At 40.7% G+C, this 23846-nt stretch overlaps 1 protein-coding gene across 1 annotated transcript in view; it reads right to left on the minus strand.

Moving 5' to 3' along the window:
* The window catches only part of kcnn3 (potassium intermediate/small conductance calcium-activated channel, subfamily N, member 3), a 47862-nt gene that overhangs the window by 6599 nt on the left and 17417 nt on the right, over positions 1-23846 (minus strand). The window contains 4 exon segments of the mRNA XM_069142735.1: positions 5131-5241; positions 11421-11562; positions 13862-13983; positions 15113-15409. Of these exon segments, the coding sequence (XP_068998836.1) occupies positions 5131-5241; positions 11421-11562; positions 13862-13983; positions 15113-15409 (672 nt within the window).

The following is a 23846-nucleotide window of genomic DNA, read 5'->3' on the forward strand; positions in this document are numbered from 1 at the left end:
GACCCCTGTCATCCAGCAAATTCTTCATGTTACCCATCAGCCTCAGTGACAGTCAGTGTTACAGATGTATTAATTTGTGCCTTTATACAGCTTGTTTACAGTTAACATTTTCAAGTACAGTATGTAAATATCATATATCAATAATATATTCCAACTAAATGATATATATATATATATATGGTATATAACTTGTATACCATGACATGATTTGGATGTAAATGTAAACTGGAGTATGAAGTACATTCTGCTATCCCATGTTTCTCTCTCAGACCCTCGTCTACAAGTGTATATCAGTAGAATTACAGAACTCCCATCCATGTAGCAAAGACAGGCACTGACAGAGCTGCAAAGATCTTAGAGACATCACAACTGTAACATGTATTCAGTGGGCCTGCAGCACTAATGTAAAAACATAATTTATAATATCTTTGTGGCAGTACTGCATTTTTTTTGAGAATGTATATTATTAGAAAATTGTAAATCACAACTGCATACACTGTTGGCAGGGATACCTGTAGCCAAATGTCAATGATAGTCAGTTAAGTGTTAAGTGTTAAGTTAGTTGGATTATGTTTGACTAAATGTTTGTCCAGTTTTGATCGAAGGCCTGGTCACAAAAGAGCACATGTACTGTTCATATCAACAGGCTCGCTGGCGAACTAATGTCAAGTCCTATTTATCAGTTGATTAATCACTGCAGGGTGAATGAAATATGATGAATGATGGCATTTTGTGTCTGTCTGGAAGGCTCGCTGTGGAAGTTTGTGTAAAAACATCCACATCAGGTGCTGAAGGAGCCTGATCCACTGCTGGCCATTTCATTTAGACGATGCTAAACTTCAACCTTCATTTAAATCCTACAAACTGCGTCGTGAGTAGTGAGTCGTGCGTAATGAGTGACTACACTGTTTGTATTGTATGGATACCCCCCATCCACCCTCTCACCACCCCTTTGCGCTCTCTATTTTATTATCTCTCTCCGGCGGGTAAGTAATGTAGAAAATGAGACAAAGACAGCAACTCCATTAACAAAAATAGAGGACGCAACATGAACCGCTAAGAATACTCCACGAGGAACCAAACGACAGCAGCAGCAGCCATTCCTGGACCATATGGCTTGTACTTGGGTAATCATGTTGGGGCCATATGGTTGGTTTGGGTCAAAGATCTGTTCTGGCTGCTCCCCTGCATCGCACACATTATGTCAGGTACATGCAAAATCTGTTAAAGCAAGGGGTTCCCACATCTCAGCATGTTAGGCAGTTGATGAGATATTGTGGAGAATAAATCAATCAGTACGATCTTTAGATATGTCTTTACAGACAATACCACTGATTCAGTCACATTTTTAAATAAACATGGGCTTGACTATATGAGTTATTCACTAAAAACTAAGGATTCAGTTTTTAATTTGTTTTGACAGAAAAACAAAAAAAACAAACTGGATTGTGTTCCCTTCTGCTGTTGTTGTGATGGAGACATCACTGGAGGAAAAGCAAAAGGTGCTTGACCCCTCTAACCTAAGAAAGCTTTAATGACATGTGCATGCAATAAGTAATTAGGCGCAATGGTGCTAGAAAAATAATGGTGTTTTCTAGGAGAATAGAAATCATAAACAGACAGACCAGTTACCTTGGCAAAAACCTCATCCATGTGCCTCAGTGACACCTGGCCTTACCTGCTCTGACCTTCCCCTCACAGACAGGGTGAAAAAAGAGAGGAAACAAGTCTCCCAGGCAGACGCACAAACATGGTCACATTTCCATGCACACAAACACAATGGAAATATCTCAGTAACTGAAGAAAAGCAGGGGGGTACACTTGGGCCAAACAATTTGATAAAATATCACAGAACATTCGTATTTTTATCTCCTGATTGGTTTCCTTCACCTGCGACTCCTACATCGCCACATACAGATGCGTCATAAACCTAAACAGTGCTCCATTAAAAGGAAGAGAACGCACAGGGTCAATCGGCAAAACGTGAAAAACCTCATTGAGATATGTAACCGCATTCAGTGTCAAATTAAGTTTTGTCGCTGTCACAATACGTCTATACTAATAACGATCCATATGAATGTGAATCAAAAGGCTGCTGAAAGAAGTGTTATTTTTACTGTGTGGAGTAGAAGATAGCTTAGTAGAAATCTTCGGGGGTTAGATTGCTCCCATTTGGCGAGAGGTGTAAACATTGGAAAGCATTGCAGCACCTCCTCCTTGGCCCGAGCCCAGATTGCACTCTGAATATTCAGAGAGGGCGAAGCTCTGAATATGCCACAGGGATTTCTAAAAGTGCTCTGAATTAACCAATGGTCCAGCGTAGAAGCAGATTACACATTCAGAGCGCAAATTTATCAAAAGACCTGACATTCTCAACTTTGCAACCTGATTTAAAGAGCTAGAAATAAAGGTACTGACCTCAGAAACAGACTCTGTGAGCCATATTCACCTGGTCAATTGGATTATTGCTTCAATGAGTGTCGTTTAATTGACATCAAAGTGCCATCAAAAGAAAGGCGACACCACTCCACTGACTCAGCACCTGCAGTAAGCATGTCCTGCCTTTTTCAGTGCTGAGTGCGCTCTGTGAATGTTCAGGGGCATACTCTGACCATATGGACTTCCAGCAGTGCTCTGAAATAACCAATAATTCAGTATGGAGCCACAGTGAGTGAGTGCAAGCCTTTAAAAATCACTTTTAAGACTCAGCATCAGGAAAACAAGTCCTGTCATCAAACATGAGCACTTCACACCTCACATACACACAGTTGACTTGGGACTTAGCTGTTATTTAATTAACTTTTGTGTTAATCCTATCAAAGGGAGAAAGGTCACTTCACTGAACATTGCATGGAAATAAACCCTGTGCATGGAGATTTAAAGGATGTTTTAAAAGCACATCACCCTCCCTGATTAGGTTATTAGGTCCTGCAGAGCACGATATTTTAAGATTTCAACTTCACTCTTGACGTCCACGTCTAAAAATCTGATCTGAAGATGAAAGCAGAGAAACACCCAAATGATGCAAAGTGAAAATATTTTGAAATACGTGTCAGACAGTGTCAAAAACGTACCACACAGATTTGGATTAAACGTGATATGTTTGGTACATACCTAGATATCTAAGGAAAAGTTATTTTTACTGGGTAGTTAGCCTGCTAACTATTTTGTTACTGATAGACAACCGCACCCAAAACCTATTACACAACACCTTTGATCAGTTCAGATAAGAGCGTCACTATTTGGCATTTAATTGACATTTTAGTTAATCCTTCAAAGGAAATGAGACAGTGTTTCACTGAGGTATAAAAGCCAGTGTGTGTGCTTTTCTGTTTGTTTGTGTGTACAATGATGGCAGGATGTAGAACCTGTTGTTGCATTATTCATTATAAAGCTCTAAGTGATTGTGTTCTCTTCTTACAGTGATATGGCAGAGAATGGCCACAGCCATGTAAATCAATGTACATACAACAGCTTCAATCATTGTTCTCTCAGTAATAGAGGGCAGGAGACAATTACCACTGCATAAACCGAGGACCTTTTGAAGGAAATGTCACCAAGCAGCACGGTGCATTGTGTTAAATGAAACGGCTGTATGACACCTCCCTTACTTGATGAATGGCTTTGTGGAGATTTTGATTTACTGGTTTAAGGATGGTATTTAATTAATTTGAAATATTAACATTTATTTAAGTTTTGATGTGTGCATTTACAAAATTGTTCAAATTGCTTGGTATTTATGTGTGGATCAGATCACATAATTGATCAGGTCATACAAATTCATGACTATTGGGAGTCTAATTTCTCTCCATAAATATCTCCATAAAATATTTCCACCTGTACTGATGCTGTGAAACGACTGACTGACCTATTGAAAGACAAAAAAAAAAAAAAAAAAACTTTGACATGCCAATGTCAAGATCACTATATTGTGACACAATGTGACATATAACACTTTCACAAACTCACACTCATGTAGCACATTGTGAAAGGTGTTAAACGTCTTGTGAAAACAGACGCTGGTTGACCCGGTCGGAGATCGCTGGAAGTTGAGGCAAGAGTCTGGCTCCAATAGACGCACGAGTCGGTTCAGCTCCTCTGTCGTTATTTTATCCATGCTAAAATTATTGATTACCCTACCCGATTGAGTCGCCCAGATAACCCCACTGCCATAATGTACCCTACATATTTGATATGGGAGCTATTTTTAAAACTTGGGTCTTTCAACTTTATGAAAAATTTAAAAGGACTGGAGGAGGGAGGGGAGTGAGGGATGGAGCAAAGGAGGCAGGGAGGGGGCAAGAAAAGGAGAAAAGGGAGGGTGACAGATAGTGAGAGAGAGAGAGAAGGATTTACTGTTAGAGAGATAAATGTCAGAGGAGAGGGGAGGTGGAGGGATGGCCATGTGGGAGGAAGAGATCGGAGGTGGAAAGAAAGAGAGAGAGACGGTAAGTGAGGGAGCAGAGTAAAGAGTGTGTGATGACCTTTTATTGCCTTCGCTCACTCAAATAACATGGCACTCAGTCACAACAATACAGGGTGATGGTGTGATGTGGTAGTTGGGGAGGGTGAAGGAGTGGCAGTGAAAGAACAGGCTGTTTAGCCAGCCTCCAGCCCACCCTCTCTTCAACCCCAAAGAACTCCTGAAATATAGCGTAACATCACCCAAAGAATGTGTACTCTTTACAAATTATAGTTTTGCTTTATTCCTGCCACAGCCCAACTGTTAGAAAAATTACTCAAGAGGCTTGGTTCAAAATCAAACACATCGGACATTTATTCTTGCAAGAAGGAACACATACATGCACCCTCAAAGAGAGGTGTCCAGCAAAGAAGGGGCCTTCCCTCCTCCGTAGGTCAGCTTTTATACAGTGGGACAAACAGTAGACCATCACCCTCATTCCCTTTGTACCTGCTTTTGTATGGTAACACAGAGTTGGTTGTAGGTCACAAGATAGTCGTCAATTAGATGCGGAAACAATCACTTGCAAATAAGACAGAAAACAAAGGAAACTTTTCAGGACCTGAGACTTTCCGGAGCCACAATGCAAACAAGAGGAAGAAACAGATCTTTCATTTCCATCACCAACATACTCATTCACACCACCGACGCCACACAAGCCTACCCACCCTTTTGGTGAGTTGCGTGTCCATCATGAAGTTGTGTACGTGTTTCTCGGCCTTGGTCAGCTCCAGCTTCCTGGCTACCACGGCAACCACCAGAGCTGTACAGCCTGCACCCTGAGAGAGAGGAGGGAGGGAGGAGGAGGAGAAAACAGAGTACTGAGTCAGTCAGTACAGAGGAGGAATTGATAAATCACTGGCTTTTGGACGGGGAATTAGCCCAGATGATTGAAAGGAGCAAGGACAAATATGAGGAAGGGAGCCGAATGACAGAAGGAGAAGTGAATGGGAGAGAGGAGAGGATTAGGAGGGATAGCTCTGTTCCAGATCCACATTTCCTCATTTTGAGAGGCAAGCCAAGTCTATTTTCACTTCCAATCCATCTGGTGTGAGATCCCTTCTATATCGCCTCTATATGTAGCTGAAAAAAATGCCCCTTATGGATTAAAAAAAACCCCATCACAGATTGACACCACCTAATTTCATTTAATTAGATGCTGTCAGTCTGAATTACATGGTGTCAGTCTTCTTCTGTCACCGGAGGCTCGAGGCCTGCAGGACGTGTAAAAGTGTAAAACACAGACTAGTTTGTCTGTATTCCAACTCAACCCACATGGGACATATGGCAAATTCATTTGGGAGAGAGTGACAGTAGTCTCTCAACCAGAAAGACATGCTTGAGAGGAGAAGAGGAGCAGGAACACAGGGAGGAAGACAGACTTAATTAACTTTCAGATTAGACACTGTTTTCAGTGGGGCTGTTTGAGTGCTCACAGGTTCCTTCTGAAGGGGCAGGCACCAAGAGGAAAGAAGGGAGAGGAGAAGAAAGATAAAGCGAGTGAAGAGCTATGAGTAAATAGAAATGGGGAAGGAAGGAAACATGAAGCATGGGTGTGTGCACGGAATAGGAGGAGAGAAAGAGGGAGAAGAAGGCAATGTTAATGAGGTCACATATCTCCTGATAAGTAATGAATTAAGATTAAGAGTGTTTAATGAAAATGTATGAGTGTCTTCCTTCCTGCTTGTGAGTGTCTGCATCTTCACAGTGGGAGAGAGAGGGAGTAAAAGAGATATAAGGAGAGAGACGTAGTGAGTTAGAGAGCGAGTGCGAGGGAGCGGCAACATTTTCAAGCGTGTAGAAAATAGCCAAGACTTCATCGTGCACACTCTTGACCGACAAGACAGGTTTGGCCAAAAATAACTTTGGCTGGGTTCCATAGAATGTAACACACAAACAGGCATTAGCGCCCATGTTTATACACTCATCCAATCTATTTGTGTTTATTCAAAAAGTATGAATAAAATATGATGGGAGCCGATGGAAAACCCTTAGAGCATTCATACATGTGCTTTAGGGAAAAGACCACTCGTCTAACAAACAACACAATATGTGCAAGTGCAGTGTGAAGTGCACTATTACATCTGCGTGTATGTGTTATCGCATGTGCTCGAAATTGTCCTCCTCGGTCAGAAACAGCGGGGGACTGATTGGTTTGTCAGGGCAGGCTTTGTGTGTATGTGCAGGCACGTGTTAGTGAGTGTGTATGTGTGTGTATATATGAGAGATTGTTTGAATATATGCCTCCATCTAGGGCTGGACTGGGACAAGAAATCAGCCCTAGCATTTTTGACCGGGTGGCCCACCATAATCAGTAGGCAGGTGATCACAGGAGAATAAAAAAAAGAAGCAGAATAATGTTTTTTTCTACATTTGAAGGGCCTTGAAAAATTACTCAGCGTACACTCCTGTGCACTCAGGTCCAGAAATGTAAGAATTCTCAGACAAAGATGCAAAAAGCTGCAGCCTAAAATTCAATAATAACTTACTGGTAATGAGCCGATAGTTGTTTATTCAAGCAATGCAGCTGTTCCTTCTTATTTCATTACATATTCAGTTCATACAGATTTCACATATCCAAACATTTATGATGGAATATTGCATAATGTTTATAGTTGATAGATATGGTGCTAATAGTTAGCACCATATCTGGCTTACAATAAACACAAGACAACTTGCCGGTTGTAGGAACTGATTACATTATTTTCTTATAGACACATATTTCAACTCAAAAGAGCTTCAGATGTGATATTTGACTTTTAAGTGACCAGCAGATATGTGATGGTGTCTTATGATTGCTTCTGTTATTATCATCGACATTGATTAACCCTCGTGTTGTCCTTGGGCCAAAATGACCCGCAGTTGTGTTCAACCAATTTCTATTTTATTTTCATATTTTTTGGGATCATTGGTGACAAGGAGGCTGTGAGGGTTTCTTTAAAGAATGATCACCAATGATCCCCCCCAAAAATATAAAAATATAGAAATAAAATAGAACTTGGTTGAACACAGCTGCGGGTCATTTTGACCCAAGGACAACACAAGGGTTAAAGTACCCTGAGTCATTAAGGCTCGTTGTAAGTGCCCGTTAACGTTTACCGCTCAGTCTGTCTACACTCTCCTGCTCCTCTGTCTGCAGTGTTCACGGCTCTACTCTCCTCCTTTAAGTGCCTGTTGCTGCACAGTGCTGCAGCTGACGTTGAAGCTCTTGCAGCCCGTCAGCAAACACATCGGTTATTTTGATCAATTTGGCGACATCCGCCTCGAGAGTTTAAACTTGTTCGCTCTTTTGTGCTTTGGTCTGCACGGCATCTGACACGGGAAACAGGACAGAGGGGGAGGTCGATTCAAAGATGTGATTGGGCCAACCCCGTGTCAGTAAAGAAAATAAACCAATGGGCTTCTGCCGCTACTTTACGTGCCGGTAGTTGGTCCCACTTTTTTTTGTTTTTGTTTTGTTTTTTATATATATATATATATATATATAAAACAATATCAATTAGCCTATAGATTAAATTCTATCGCCCAAAAATACATCGGCCCACCAGGAAAATGCCCGGTAAGCCCGATGGCATCTATTTGATTCCAGCAGGGTTCCCTGTACAATCTCCACAGTGACACCGCTGATGATGCCTGTGCTGCTGCTGATTTGTTTCGTACGCCTGGGTGTTTCCCTTGCTTCCCCGAGTACAGTGCAGCCGTCTACTTAGCTGTCAGAAAAAGGGGAATCACCCATCTGTGCTTCCATCTAACAACCTCACACTCCAGGTAACTGAGCTTTAGTTTCCAGAACAGGTCAGCGGAAACACATATAAGAAAAGAGAGGACGACGTTCAACACACAAAAATGAAATCTAATTTGCTCAATTAGAGTGAAGAATACAAGCACTTAGAGGCTGTGTGCTTCTCTGCATCTCCCGACCCGACTACCCATCAAGAACTACACGAAGCTGTAGGAAATGTTAGGCATGAAAAACTTACCTTCATATGGTAACACTGTACTTTAACCTGGCTTTTAACACACTGTATTGTAATTGTAAACTGATGCATTTAGGATATTTTAAGCAAGCATTTATATTTTATATGACAATTATGTCTCACTATACTGTCAATCAATTATTTGTTTATACACCAGGCTCCACTTATGAGCACAGCTGTTGTTGACAACTGCTTTAATTAACTCTTACTTCTTGTACAACAGCAACCATGATATCCATCTTGCTTCAATTTACTGTGTATAAATACAACAAAAACAACTCTCTGTATTCACAAAATTTGGTGGTAGTCTATCCCCCTAGCCGTCAACAACACCCTACCACACATACACACGAGCACCTGGTACACCCCCAGGTAGCCTCAGGGCAGTGGTATATTCCAACACGTTTGGTCTTCATGTGTTGTCATAGTAACGGCAGTGAGAATTTCTCCTATAGAAACTCATTATAGTAATTCTCAACCAACAAACAACAACATAAGTATCCTATTTTCTGCTGCGACCTGTAACCCCCCCCCTCACCCACCACCCATTTTTCTTGTTTTTACAAAAAAAAAAAAAAAAAAATCCACCCTTTGTTTTTCCACGGCCATATAGGCTTCACCTTTTTCTTTCTACTTGCATCCACTCCTTCTCTGATGGTCAACAAAAATAAAAACCCTCTGAACCCCTCTGAAGAGTGTTATGAGAGTGTGTTTGTGTATGACAGGAGAGCAGAGTGTGTGTGGGAGTCATATTAAGAGTGTATGTCAAGTCCTGTGTCAGTGTTGTGTAGAGGATGCAGTCTGTAGCAGTGTGCTTGGTACAATCTGTATCCACCCTCTGTTTTGTGTCTGTCTTTGTGTGCGCGCTACAGTAAGAGTTGTACTAGATCTCAAACACAGATTGGATGATTCACCCAGCAAATGGGGGAGGTAAAGGGGGGGGGTCTGTGTGTGTCTTTGTGATAGTGTGTGTTTATTCACACATTTAAGGGACTATACAGTAAAAAAAAAAAAGTAGGTGAGCTGGCAAATACAGAGAAAATTGGAGACAGTACGGATGAAAGAACACACAAGCAGGTTTTGGGGAGTTATGGGGGTGAGAAATCCATCTAAATCATCAGTCAGTTTTAAGTGATGGTACAGTTACTTTCAAAAGAGTACACACACCAGAAGATGCAAAGAAAAGATTGAATAGCGTTTTTAGGGTTTTCTGAGTCGCTTGATTTTTTTGAACCATCATCCAGCAGTCATCAAAATACATCTTAAGGTGATCTTCAGTTGGCTCCAATATGGTGGTTGGAAAAAACACACTCAATTAAGTATATGTAAGTTTACAGTTTATAGAAAAGATTGCTGCAGTGATGCTACTGGTAATAAAATGCTGTTTTAGCTGCTTTTTGTCTTGTTTTCTTGATAAAAGACAAACAGCAGAAGCTTTGCCGTTTGTTTATTAATCACAGCCAGTGGTCACATAATCAATTCTTACCATGTAACTTGACTGCTCTGAGGAATGTTTCACGGTGCTTTTAAAATGTTGAATGCTATTCTTTTTTTATTAACAGGTTTAACACGCTCAACTGTGCATTATTTGTAAGAGTAAAAGCTTTTGCACAATGATTGCCTCGGTTTTAAAAACATAAAACGGACAAATGTAGCGTAGCATCCAAGGCATCATTTAGGTTATTGGAAAATAACATTTCCAATGTCTCATCCAATCTTCATCATGTTTTGTGTGGGGAAGCCACTTTGATAAACACATTGATAATGTAGTACTTCTAAGTAATGCATTGCAAAAATCTGTAATTCAGAAAAGGAATATATTCATGAGACCTGTTACAAAAAGAGCATTTCCCCCCCTGAAGTCAGGTGAGCATGCACTGAACAGAGACTTTCAGCTGTATAAATGTAAACAATTGTCCAACACCAGACACAAAAACCATAAGCCACATCATGTCCTACGTGAAAAGCAACTACATTTTTGAGCGCTATTGAGCCCTTTCCTGACCTTATAAAGCATCAACAGAAGCTGCCATACTTTCCGGCACATTTAAAATGAGATTATCTGACATTTAGCTGTGGAGCTATTAAAAAAAAAATCTAATTTTCTTGCATTTGAAAAGACACGAATTGCGTCCGATCACTCAGAAGAGTGTTAAAGTGATAGCATGGACAAAGATGTATAGTGTTTACATTCAAGATTTACCCAGTTTTACTAATTTCCAAAATGTTAAGGTTCTTTCTTTAAACAAAAGGAAGTCAAAATGAAAGATAAAAGGACAGTAAGACAATAGAGAGACAGGAATTGTGACAAAGACAGAAAGTAAGCAAGAAAGAGAGAGTAAAAGAAATATTTGGAGGAGGAAAGAACACCTGTGAAGTGAAGCAAACAGAGGAGCAGTCGGCAGCTTAAACACTGATAGTAACAGATGGACGGTAGATAGAAATAAACACATGGCCTCAGGGAAGGGGAGACGGACAAAGAGGAAAAAAGATAGAGGGAGAAATAGAAAGAGAGTGATCGAAAGAAAGAGGTAGATAGTGGTAAAGAAAGAAAATGAGAGACTGAGAAGGAGAAAGAGAGAGAGTGGGAGGACATGGCACAATAAAAGGTAGGACCTTCATTATGCAATGAGGACAGACAAGGGAATAGCACGCACAGAAACACACACACACACACACACACACACACACACACACACACACACACACACACACACACACACACACACACACACACACACACACACACACACACACACTAAAATGCTCTTGTTTACACGCCTACACACCCAAAACACACAGAAGCACAGATGCAGGCTAATTCAGAGAGGGTTGCCCAAATTCTACAAATGGCAGAATTTCTCCCGCAAATGATAGCATGCTCTCTAATCTGCTGACCTTTGAACTCGGCGAGGACAGCACAGCGGGAGGAAGTGAGATAGCAAGAGAGGGGAGAGAGGCAGGAGGGGGAATGTACTGACCATGATGCCTGTGAGCAGACAGACTCCTTTGCCACAGTAGGTGTGAGGAACCATGTCTCCGTAGCCGATGGACAAGAAAGTGATGGAGATAAGCCACATGGCTCCCAGGAAGTTACTGGTCACGTCCTGAGCATCATGATACCTAAAAGGAACCAGCGTCCGTGTTCAGAGAATAAGGTCAGTCAGTAGTAAAAGATATAAATAATAATAATAATGAATGAAAACCACAACTGGCCCACTGGTCCTATCTGCAAATGTGGGCGTCGAACATAAAACACGTGTCTGACAATTTTCCCTGACACACAACACATAACTGCATGTCTTGCCTCCATCATTCCTGCCCTCCACGCCACAATGTTACCAAAGCAACCAATCCTGGTGCAGATCTGAATCAAAATGAAAAAAAAAAAGCTATTCACCAGAAAAATGTAAGCCTTGGATGGTAGATTTACTCTGAACTCCTATTTGTTTGCCTGAAGAGACACAGTTTCCATGAAGTCACTTGTTTAAAGCAGTTTGATTAAGATGTGCATGCTTCTTTCTGCATTGATCTGGTTTGCAGAGGAAATCCCAGTTAAAGTTGGATGTGGACTATATGAGGGCTTCCCAGCAGCTGGGCAATGATGCATTACATCACGTTTATAAACCAACTGACATTTCCCCATATTTCCCTGATTATCTCCAAAAGCATTTGGACACATCAGTGCAGACTTTTTGCTTTCTACTTGATGCTACATCAATAACATTACATAACTCGTAAAATGATATTATCACTCTCTAACTGTAACTGAGCAATTAGATTTTGAGTTTGCCACAGTGTTCTTCAACAACAGAGACAGATATGTTTGAAAGCTGTTCACTTTAGAGCATCTGCCTGCTGGATCAAAAAACGGTCGATAAATCACTCGTCTGCAGACTCATGTTTACAGCTGAATCAAGTGGGATTTTAATTGCTCTACCTGTGTACATATAAGAAAAAACCCACAATATTTTAAAAGGACCAAGTGAAGTATTTCTCCTCTCCTTTGTGGATAGGCCAGTTTATTTGAACCCCTCTTTTCCCCTATTTAGTATGAAAACAATTAATAAATGGTCATTATAATGTTGCAAGCTGATATAAAGGCATTTTAAGATATGAAATATTGTTTTGGTTGACAACTGTATCTCCTTCTGTAAAACATGCCTAACTGGAATAAATAATTAAAGGAATAGTTTGACATTTTGTGAAATGCACTTTGCTTTTTTGCAGATTGTTAGATGAGAAGATTGATATCACTTTCTGTGCAAATTATTAACCTACAGCCAGAAACTAGTTCGCTAAGCTTGGCATACAAACAAGGCAAACATCTAGTCTAGCTCTTTCCAAAGGTAACAAAATTGAGTTAATTTCTTCAGTAACTTCTTGGCATCACTACTTGTTACTCGTTGCCAGTGACGTCAGGAAGTCACTGTGTCCAGACAGGAAGTAGTCCTACTCATAAGCCCCCATAAACCAAAACTTATTTATACTCTTTGCTTTTTGCACATTAAATGTACATTTGTCCTTTCAGTTAATAGGATACATGTTACATAGTAAACTTTAGAGTTGCTAGGAGGTATATTTTGTTACTTATATGCAGAGCTACGCTACAATTTCCTATCTCTATACCAAGCTAAACCACTGACTGTAGCCTGATATTTACAGGACTGACATCAGAGTAATATCAAACTTCTAATTTCTCTCATAAAGAAAGCAAATAAGTGCATTGAAACTCCTTTTTTAAAGGTCAAGAATGAACCCTTAGCTCAAAATGACTTCTTGAAATCCAAACATATTAAATAATAATTTTTAAGATGCCTATAAATGACAACTGATCATTTTGATTTATGAAAAATATTTTTTAGAAAGAAACACAAGATTTGGCTTTATGTACTTGTTTTAATACTGGATGATTAAAGTATATTGTACTGTCATTACAATTATGTTATACTAACTTAATTCATTTGTCTGTATAAGCACCAGTAACAAATGTATTGTGGAAGAAGGTACAGTTTGGAAACAATAATCAAATCTTATTGTCTTTATGTCAGCTCAAAACTGCGTTAGACTGCTACGACAAAATTAAGTAACTTGTTTATTGCTTTAGAAACGCTGAATGGGAGTGTCAAAAGTTATATTGATAGTATTTTTTATTCTTTGTCAGACAAACTAGAAAAACAAAGTAACAACTTCATTGACTGAATCAAATGAAGTGTACAACTGGTGAGAAAGCCTCATAAACTGAAGTCTAAAAATGGATTATGTTGCACAGACGTCCCAGATTATATTTCCTGCCAATTGAATTTAACTGCTCAGTTGAATTCCTCGTCCAATCACAGCCCAACACTCAAGCTCTCATGCGCACACAATGAATACAAACACGCAGACACACACAGCAAAATGGACCAACTTTGTTACTGACCTCTCACACACTCGCACAGTCCAGGCAGCGATGATCCACAGAGAGATGCTGAAGACCAGCAGCACCGTCCCAGGGCAGATAGTCATGAGGGTTTTCATTACAAACCGAGTGTTAAAATGGACCTGAAATACACACACACACACACACACACACACACACACACACACACACACACACACACACACACACACACACACACACACACACACACACACACACACAGTTTAGTAGAGCTGATAAATGACATTGTATTGCACATTTTTTCAAGAGTTAGTGTTGAGCAGCTCTTCTGGTTTCCCACACAGGCTTGATGTTTTACTAATTAGTCTACTGAGTAGCTTTTGATAGCAGCAGGACTCAGAGAATCTCAACTGTAATTGAAGTCGAGATCAGGGCTCACCCTTTGACTCCGGCCACGCTATATAGTGTCTTAGTAAGTAATTAGCCTATTTCCAGTGTAGTTTTTATCTGTGGCTCATTTGTCATTAAGAGGCAGACCATCAAATTCTGGCTGATGGATCATGTGATGGTTGAGGCCCGGAAAGGTAAAGCAGCTGATAAGTGAGTTGTCATTTTAGAGCTGCACTCCCGATGGCAGCTTCACCTCCTCTCTCCTGCACTGTAGCCTGAGGGTCAGGAGAGTGCCGTCGCAGTTACACTAACAACCTGCTAAATCACTAATCTAAAATCTGCTCCATCCCTCCCGCTGTCCTCCATCCCTCCACCATGTTTGCTAATTCCCACAACAAGCCGCATCTCTGCTTCCTGATCTTACAGTAATGTTTCGCATTTGAAGTCATTACAAAGCTGGCACCAATCATGTATTGCATGACTTGTACACATTTCTCCGCACTAATATTGCAATTTCATTCCAGTCCTTTCTTTTCATGGCCCATTTGAGCCGTATGCAATATCTTGTTCCCATTTCACGCTCCCATCTCATATTGCATTGTAAAATATCCACCATAGCTTACATCTAAGTCTCTAAGGACAGTGATAACAAAAAAAAAGAGGAAGGGGATTTGGACTTGTAGATTAAAAGAAACAGGTTGACTAGGAGAACAGAGGAGAAGTAAGAACTTCAGATAGAGAGATAGAGGCTAGGGATAAAAGGGACAGCACGGACACAGATTTAATTCAGAGGAGAGAGCTCTTGACCTTAATACCTTTACAACGCCTTCACCTCTTCCCAGCTAAACCTTTAACAACAACACTCCTGAATGCATACTGCAAGCACAAAACCCTTCTGACCTTATTTAGGGCACCTATACTTCTGGAGGAGGCGTCGGTGAAGAGTTTGCTGTGCAGAAGCATGACTCTGGCAATGAGGTAGAGGCGCAGGAACATGGGTACACTCAGCACCATGTCCAGGTCAGCCTCGGCCTGTGAAGGCGCATATGAGAAGGCCAGCCGTGCCCGCCACTGAAACTTAAAGTCCCCGGGAACTGGATGCACCGCCGACACCAGCAGCTCCAGAGAGATCAGCAGAACCCTCTCCATCGTCATGGCGATGCGCCAGTCGTCCGCTCCGTTGTCGATGACGAACAGCTGCAGGGACAGGAAGCACATGAGGAGAGTCAAGTGAGGAAAAGAGTTACACTTCTTTTAATACGTCACTGGGAAAACTTTTCATCAAGATCCTCTGCTGGCTCAGTCCTCTCATCAGCACGGTTGACTGATTGAATGATTAAAGACACCAGCAGCAATTCAGAGTAAATGTCTTTCCTGAGATGTAAAACACCATCTATTTAATCAGTAATCTATTCAGTCTCCACACAGTGCTTTGGCTCATCTTCATATAACCTGCAACTCTTGTCTTACTAAAATTATAGCAAAGATGTTGAGTCATCTGGAGCTGTAGCTCTTAAGAAAAAACAACTATCACAATTACAATATTTTGGTCTTTTTTTTTTTTTAAAGGCCACTACTCTGTTATTTCTACCACTCTCGTGTACACGTGCCAAGCAGAGTTACTTTAATTGCAGTTTTCCCTCAGTGTATTTTGATATATTTCATGCATAATTGCTGTTGTTGCTCTTTATATTGCCCCCAAAGCCGTCGTTATAAAGAAGCAGTAAGAGCAGGTTTCATTACAAGGGCCCTCCTCCAGACGGTGCTGACAGGAGCTCGGGGTGAGGGAGGAGGAGGAGGAGGAGGTGGTGGTGGTGGAGTTGATGAGAGGATAAGGCGGTGGAAAGAGATGGATGAAGTGCAGAGGAAATGAAGAGATAAAGATAGGAACGAGGAAATATCAGGGAAAGGAGGGCACTGCAAAAAAAGGTAGAAAAAAAGGCAGTAAAAAAGTCTCTTTTTAAGACATTTTTGTCTTTTCAGTGCTTATTTTGTTAACACATGGCTTCACACCTCACAAAAATGAAGAATTACGCTTTGTTTGTAGGGCTGTCACGATCCTAAAATTGTAGTTGACGAACAATTGTTGTGCAAAAAATTGCAATTAACAATTGAAGTATTTTTTCTGTTCATTTGAGACACAGTTTAACAATAATAAACAACTTATGAAGAAGAGGAGCTGTTTCTTAGCATTAAACATTGAATCATATGCACACAAATTACATTTCTGTTTGCCTTTAATAAAACAAGGCAAATATGACATAAATAACAACATAAGTACTAACATATTACTGAAATGTCAGTAATATAGGTAAAGAGATTGCTAATAATGACATATACCAATAATCAAAATAGGGGTGTAACAAGATGACGCCATTAAGTGCCAATCAAACCTCTAACAGGGACAACAAGATGGAAATCTGACATTTAACTTAGTTTCATTTAAATGTTTTTACACACCCGAATGGAAATTTTTCTAATGATTTTGCAAATTGATTGCATTCAGCTCAAATAATCAGGCTCTTCTCATTTGAACTCTAACTCTAATAATTGTGACAGGCCTAATTGTACAGCATCTTACAGGTTGAAATTTAGCAGAGCAAAAACATTTATATTTTCACTTCTTAAAACAAAATCAAAATGTTAGGACTCAATTGTGCCTTGATGGGAGATCATCGTTGAGGACAGAAAAGGTTAAAGAGAGAGGGAAGCAGAAAACAGAGCCTGAACAGAAAGGTCGGGGCACAGGGAGAGAAATGAGGAACTCCCCTACTGTAAATCAGCTGTACTGCCTCCAGAAACAGCCAGTGTTAACAATTGCTCTTTATCACATGATTCATCTCAAGGGCTTTTAGCCCACACAAACATTTATTTAGGGAAAAAAAAAAAAAAAATACAACCACAGGTCAAACATCAGAACAAACGGGCAAGACAGCTTTGCGTCACAGTTTGTTATGAAGCTCCGCCACTTCCTTAACCACCTACGGTTACACACACACGGCAGAATTCATCATTATCTATATCTAGAACAGCAGGGTGTATGTGTTGTCCTTGTTCCACTGTTGTTACATGTGTGCACACATGTTGACTACATGTGTGCACACATATGGAGCCCACGCACACACCTGCCTCATTGTGTAAGCTATCAATTGAACCAAGGGTCAAACGCTGGCTGTAATCTGTAATGATTTGATAGAATGTGCGTGTATGTGTACTGTACTTGTGTGTATTTGTGTATGCCTGAGTGAGTTTGAGAGAGACTGTGCAGACCCAGCCTCGTCATGGTGACTGTTGCCAAGGCGACAACATCAAAGAGCAGCCAAGCTTAATTAGGATCCCCAGTGCGAAAGAGAGAGAGAGAGAGTCAAAAAGAGAGAAACGCAGGGAGAGACGAGGCAAGAAGAGAGAAAAAGGAGGTACAAGAAAAAAGGCAGAGGTGTGTGCAACAGCGAGTGAAGAGGTACAGAGAGGGAAGCACAGACAGGTTGTCTAACACTCAAGTTCTCTGCACAGACTTGCAAAGGTTTGCCTGTGTGTGTGACTTCTCACATTTTGGTGACAAAAACCTATTCACACAGTCACCTTATGGGGACTCACCTGCCATTTGGTGCCAAAAAGCTGGTTCCCACAACTTAAACTGTTAAACTTCAGGGGTATTACTTGTTTTTTGGCTTAAGTTTGGAGTTAGATGTGTATGGTTAAGTTTAGGCAAAGTCTCGGCTGTCCTCCTAAGTGACAAAAACAGTTTTTTTGTTTGTTATGCACCATAATTAATGTATACTAATTCAAACTTTCAAAAAATGTCTTGTCCACAAACCAGCCGTCATTCATTCTTTGCTCCCACTGTGTGCGTGTCTTTCTCTGTCTACCTCTCTGTTCTTCCTCCTTCCAACATCCCTCCCTCTCGCTCCCTCTCTTGCTGAATGACATTTCTCCAAATCAAAGCAGAGGTGATCCAGTTTCTTGCCACAGGAGGAAATGAGCGCCCCTCCCTTCCTCCTCTCCCCGCCCTCCCCTCCTGTTCTCCCGCACGCTCCTGCTGCTGTCGGTCTTTTCCTGGCTAAATCGCCATGAGGAAGGGATAAATAATTAAATTCCATTAGGAAAGTAATCTGTCAATGGGAGTGAGTGAGTGCCACTGGCCTACATGACCAGGACAGAGGGGGAGGGGGGGGGGGGGGGGGGGGGGGGAGTTGGGAAGGAGTGGGATGAGGAAACGTAGGTTGTCTATGCATATGTGCATGTGAGTGCTATTGGGAAATAAACAGAGAGGAAGGGCAGTAAAGAGTTAAAATAAACTTGAACATAGAGAACAAGCCCAAAGGAAAAAATGAACAGGATTATGGTGAAACTGTGTCTTGTGTTATTTTCTTAATTCTAACAAACTGTGGCATCACGGGGCAGAGGGCAAGGGACGAGGAAAGGCGAGGGAAAGCAGATGGGACAGAAGGAGGACAAAGTAAGAGAGAAACGCAAAGAGCAGGCCAGCAGGAGAGAAGTGAGACAAAAGGGAAAGGGAGAAATGTGTGAAAATGACAGCACCAAAGATAGGCTGAGGTCTTCACACAGGTGAAGGTGTGCGGTCTGGGAGGACACTTTCCACCTCAAGAATCCCTCCTCTGATCCTGCGGCCACATCTGTAACCTGCTGGAGGTGTTTGTGATGTCCTCCATCTTTTTGCTCAGCTATCCATCCAACCGCTCCTTGACCCCTTCCGGTCCCCCCGAGGCCATCGTTCCTTTGTAATTGTGTTAAGTCTCTGATTGCAGAAGTCTCCTATCATAGAGCCAGACACAGTGCTGGCCAGTCTCTGCCAAGGGAGCAGGCGAGACATGCAGGGACAATTGAGCTCACATGCAGGCACACTCACATCCAGACGGCCCGATCAAATGCAGCTCAGACTCTAAAAAAGAGGTAAATGCAGGGAAATCAGGCTCAAGCCTCCGTTTCCCATGTGAGGAAAAAAGACTGAACCTTCGTCTGGGATAGAGCCAGCCCCAATCACTGAATGAGACGGTGACAGAGCGAACACTGATGAGCATGTACACATTTCTTTACACACATAGTCACAACTCTGGGGAATGTCTGGGTCCTACAGCATGGAAATCCCTGGAACAGGCAGAAAATAAGTGGGGCGAAACCCACACAGACACACACACACACGCACGCACGCACGCACGCACGCACGCACACACACACACACACACACACACACACACACACACACACACACACACACACACACACACACACACATAAACACAGATTCCCACACCCTGATATAATGAATATTCAGAGAGGATAACATGCTTTCCCTGACTGTAATTGCAGCTCTGAGGGAACACCCCTGTGGCTGTTTCTATGCAGACGAAAGGAAGAAGAGAGGGTTCATCGAAGTGAAAAGGAAGTGTTGGAAAGTGTGAGAGATGAGGAAACGTTCACGTTTGCGGTGTGTGCATGTGTGATGTTGCCTAGTTTGCTACTAGAAAGTCTAAAAACAGTAACTGGAAGAGAATGAAGAGAGGATTCCACCAGCGGTGTCTCGAGACCGGGAATTTCCTTCATTTAGTGTGAATATGAAAGACAAACTGTGTTACTAAAAATGTCCAGAGGCTACCGAGACGCAAATGGCATCTGATAAATTAACATTCCCCGGAAATAAGTGGGTGAAATGCATCTTTCATGTTCCGAGTCCAAAGCGGACGCTGTGGTTTACCGTGCTCTTATTTTCTCTTCCATTATAGTCCCCAGCGCGGATGTACATGATACAGAATCAGCAGAACAAGACATCATGAAATGACTGTCATATAAGGACTGCTGTTCACTTTAAATAACAGAAGACAGCCCTTTTGGCAGGCTACAGCTCAAATTTACTTTCCTAATGCCATCTTGCCTGCCTTTGAGTGGCTGTGAGTGCCAAGCTGATGTCTCCTTGATCAACGAACTGCTTCTAAAAGTCTTCTAAAAGTAACCGAATAATACAGTTCACTAATGCTTAAAGTGCACTAATGGACTGGCGAAACTTCCCTTTCTCACACACTCTCTTCGAGCTTCTATTTGATTAACTTCAACAACAATTCAACTTTTGCCTTTCAAGTCTGGATTTCTTTCAAGTTTATGAGCTAAAATGAATCCTTTCGTTTTGAGTGTTTCTTGTTGCTTGGTATGTAAAAGTTTGTGTATGTGTGTGTGTTTGAAGAAAATAAGCGAAGGCCACTGGTGAGCTGGCAGATTAGAGTCACGCAACAAATGAGAACTTCAAATACATGAAGACGCGTACATGAATGTCTCTGGATGCAACATAAAACACATTGGAGATAAGGTACAAGCTTTTGAAATATTAATTTTGAAGCGAACGGTTAGCCCGCTCTGGTTTTGGCCCTTTGAATCATCTTTCTGATTAACCATAAAAAGCCACCTGGAAACAGATTCATAACAAGAGCTGTATTTTGGGTGTTTTTCTTGATTCCTCATTGGCTAGACCAGTGGTAGTTCAGTTGTTAGTCTCTATTATTTCTGACCAAGCTCAGTCAGTTGGGTTCACTGTTAACTCAGACTAATGGCATGTGGTTGACAGATTGAAGATACAATCCCAGCACTCTCAAAATCTCCTGAGTTTATGTTCATGATAACTATCCTTGCTCAAATTCTAATAATATCTGTATGATAATAGTCTTTTTATAGTCTGTATAGAATTAGCTGCAAAGAATCAGTGAAGAAAGAAAAAGCAAGGTTAAACCAGAAGTGATTTACTAGAGGTGACTTAAATAAGAAATTTGTTGGGAGAGTGATGAAACGATGATTATAAAATTAGATAACACTGATTTTGATGTTTAATTAAGGAGGACCTGAAACCAGTGTCTCAGAGAGTATGCATCAATATGTTTTCTCCTAAATTCTGGTGAGATGTTGATATCTTCTTAGCTGAATATTGCAAGAAAATTGTCAGATTCATAGCATGGGTGCCTAATGTTTGTCACATGATTATGTTGCCATGGTAACACTGATCAAGTTGTTCCAATTGTCACTAACAACAATGGCTTTTGTTGTAGGTGCATTTACAATATAGGCGACTATATAAATGTGAAACATAAATATGATCAAAAATAATCCAGAACTGAGAAAAATACTGCAAGACATAAAATAATGTAACTTTGTCTGTCTCAAAACACTCCCAGAAAACGTACTGTGCCTTGTTTATTCTCTATGTTTGTGCAACAGGAAACACACTTGAAATATTTTTTGAAGCTTTTAAATGCACTTCAATGTACACCTTCATCATGGGCTCAAATCTCCAAATTTCAGCCCTGCTCACTATTAACCCTCCCGTTGTCCTCGGGTCAAAATGACCCGCAGCTGTGTTCAACCAAGTTCTATTTTATTTCTATATTTTTTTTAATATTTTTTGGGATCATTGGTGATCATTCTTTAAAGAAACCCTCACAGCCTTCTTGTCACCAATGATCCCAAAAAATATGAAAATAAAATAGAACTTGGTTGAACACAGCTGCGGGTCATTTTGACCCAAGGACAACGGGAGGGGTAAACTTTACAAACATCAACTGTGAGCTGGGACTATATTTGAGACTTCAGGGCACTGTGAGTGAATCTTTAGGGATAAGTTTAAAAATATACTCCACTGATTTAGCACTGCCCTCCAAAATAGGTTCAAAACTGATGCAGCACAACCAAGGAAATCTTGATTCCATTATCACACATTGTTCAAAACCTGGCACCTTTTACCCACAATGCAACTCAACCGCCAACAGTTTGGTAAGAGAGCCAGTATATTAAGCCTGCAGCGGTTAATGTGGCCTTGATTCACAAGCCTCAAACACAAATGAGGAGCAGGCTATAAAGGTTTGGTAACCTCACTTTGTTTGAAATCCTTTTTTTCTGTTTTCAAACTAATCTTTGGCCACAACCAACACTCACTATAGTGAGGGAAATTATCAGACTTTACACAGCCTCTTTACACAGAAAATGTTATATTTTTAACTTTTCTTGACATAATGCAGAAATGCCACCCAAGAACTTAGCAGATGTAAGCATGCTTCAGAGCTCTGAGTTCAGGGAAATCTAAAAGATAATTTTCTAAATAAATCTTAAAACAACTACGAAGACAAAATGTTACGATCCTCAATGCAACGCCACACTGCACTCATCTGACCTGAGTGGAAGTATATTTGTAAATGTGTTGGAACAAACTGTTCCTTTAAATGCTGAAATTATTTATTCCAGACTGCTTTCAGATAAAATGTCATAACGTTTTCACCACGATGAAGCCAGCAGGGTCTGATGGACACTTGCAGTCCAATCTTGTGCTTTCATGCAAATCACAGTGTCGAGCTGGAAATACAAGACATGACACGCCGATAACTACAGGAACGGGCACTTGAGAATTGTATATTTTTGCTGAGACATTAACAGGACAAAGCGAGGCCTTCTTTTTCTCACTGAGTAAAATAAAAAGTGTCCCAGATTTTCATCACTGTTCAACTTTAAGCATTTTCTTTGAATATTAGCATTTCAAAAATTCATAAGTAGGTCTTATTGTAACATCAGATCTTGGATTAGTGTATCATCATCAATGTTTTATGAATCAATGAAGCAGATACAAACTGAGGATTGAAATGATTCAGAAATGTTGTTGTATCCATGAAGACAATTCCGGACAAACCAGAGAAAGATCTATAATAAGCTTTACTTCGTTTAGCTACCAAAGAAACTAAGTGTCCGTCATTTACTGAAAATTAATTAAACAGAGTTTAGACACTGGTATACATTTCATGTGCTGTAATACAGTGAAAATGCTGATAAAAGATCTCAAACTCATCTGTGCTGTAAAACTGATCAGTAAAATCCTAAAATCGTCTAAAACTGTCGGTATATTAAGTTTAAAGGGGGATTCCTGAGATGAATTTGCTCAGTGAGAACAATCCAGAGAAATAAGAGCGATAATTTGGTATGAGTCAGAAGCCATCTCTGAACAATGTTGGAACATAATTGATGAGTGTGAAAACAAAACATTCAGGTATTTTATTAAGTGAATGAAACTGTTGGGGGATGTTTGGTAGTTTTGGTGAACAGTCTAATTTGTGCTCCACTGATTTAAACTTTTTTATTTTTGGCCAGGATTTTAATGTTCCAGTTTGCTGGATTCAAAATAAAAGTACAAACCCAGCAGTGTCAGTGTAGCTCAGCTGACTGAGCACAAAACTGCAATGTTCTCAATTCAAATCAAACATTTCTCGTGTCAGCTCCTTCTCTCTTTTCCCTGTCACTGTTCACTGGAACGCCGAAATGACAAAACCCTTTGAAACACACATACACTTCTAGCTTATGCTATGGCTGGATTTACCTCCTATGGGGCCCCAGGGCAAAATAGGGCCCCTGTTTCCCCTCCACATGACAGTTTCATTATTTCCCCAGGCACTCATAAACAAACCGGTAAACAAAATGATTAATCAATTAGAGGATTGATTAATATATTAGACGATAGTGACTGTAAACTCGTTTTTGTGTGTTTGTTGAACAGGACAAAACAAAGCAATTTAAATATGTTAATCAGTTATTTATTTAAGAAACATTTGTCAGATGTTGATAGTGAAAATAATTGTTCGTTAAATAATAC

Source organism: Embiotoca jacksoni, unplaced genomic scaffold (assembly GCF_022577435.1).
Source record: "Embiotoca jacksoni isolate LCO1_2020_lvr unplaced genomic scaffold, fEmbJac1.0.p SCAF_11, whole genome shotgun sequence".
Taxonomy (NCBI): domain Eukaryota; kingdom Metazoa; phylum Chordata; class Actinopteri; family Embiotocidae; genus Embiotoca; species Embiotoca jacksoni.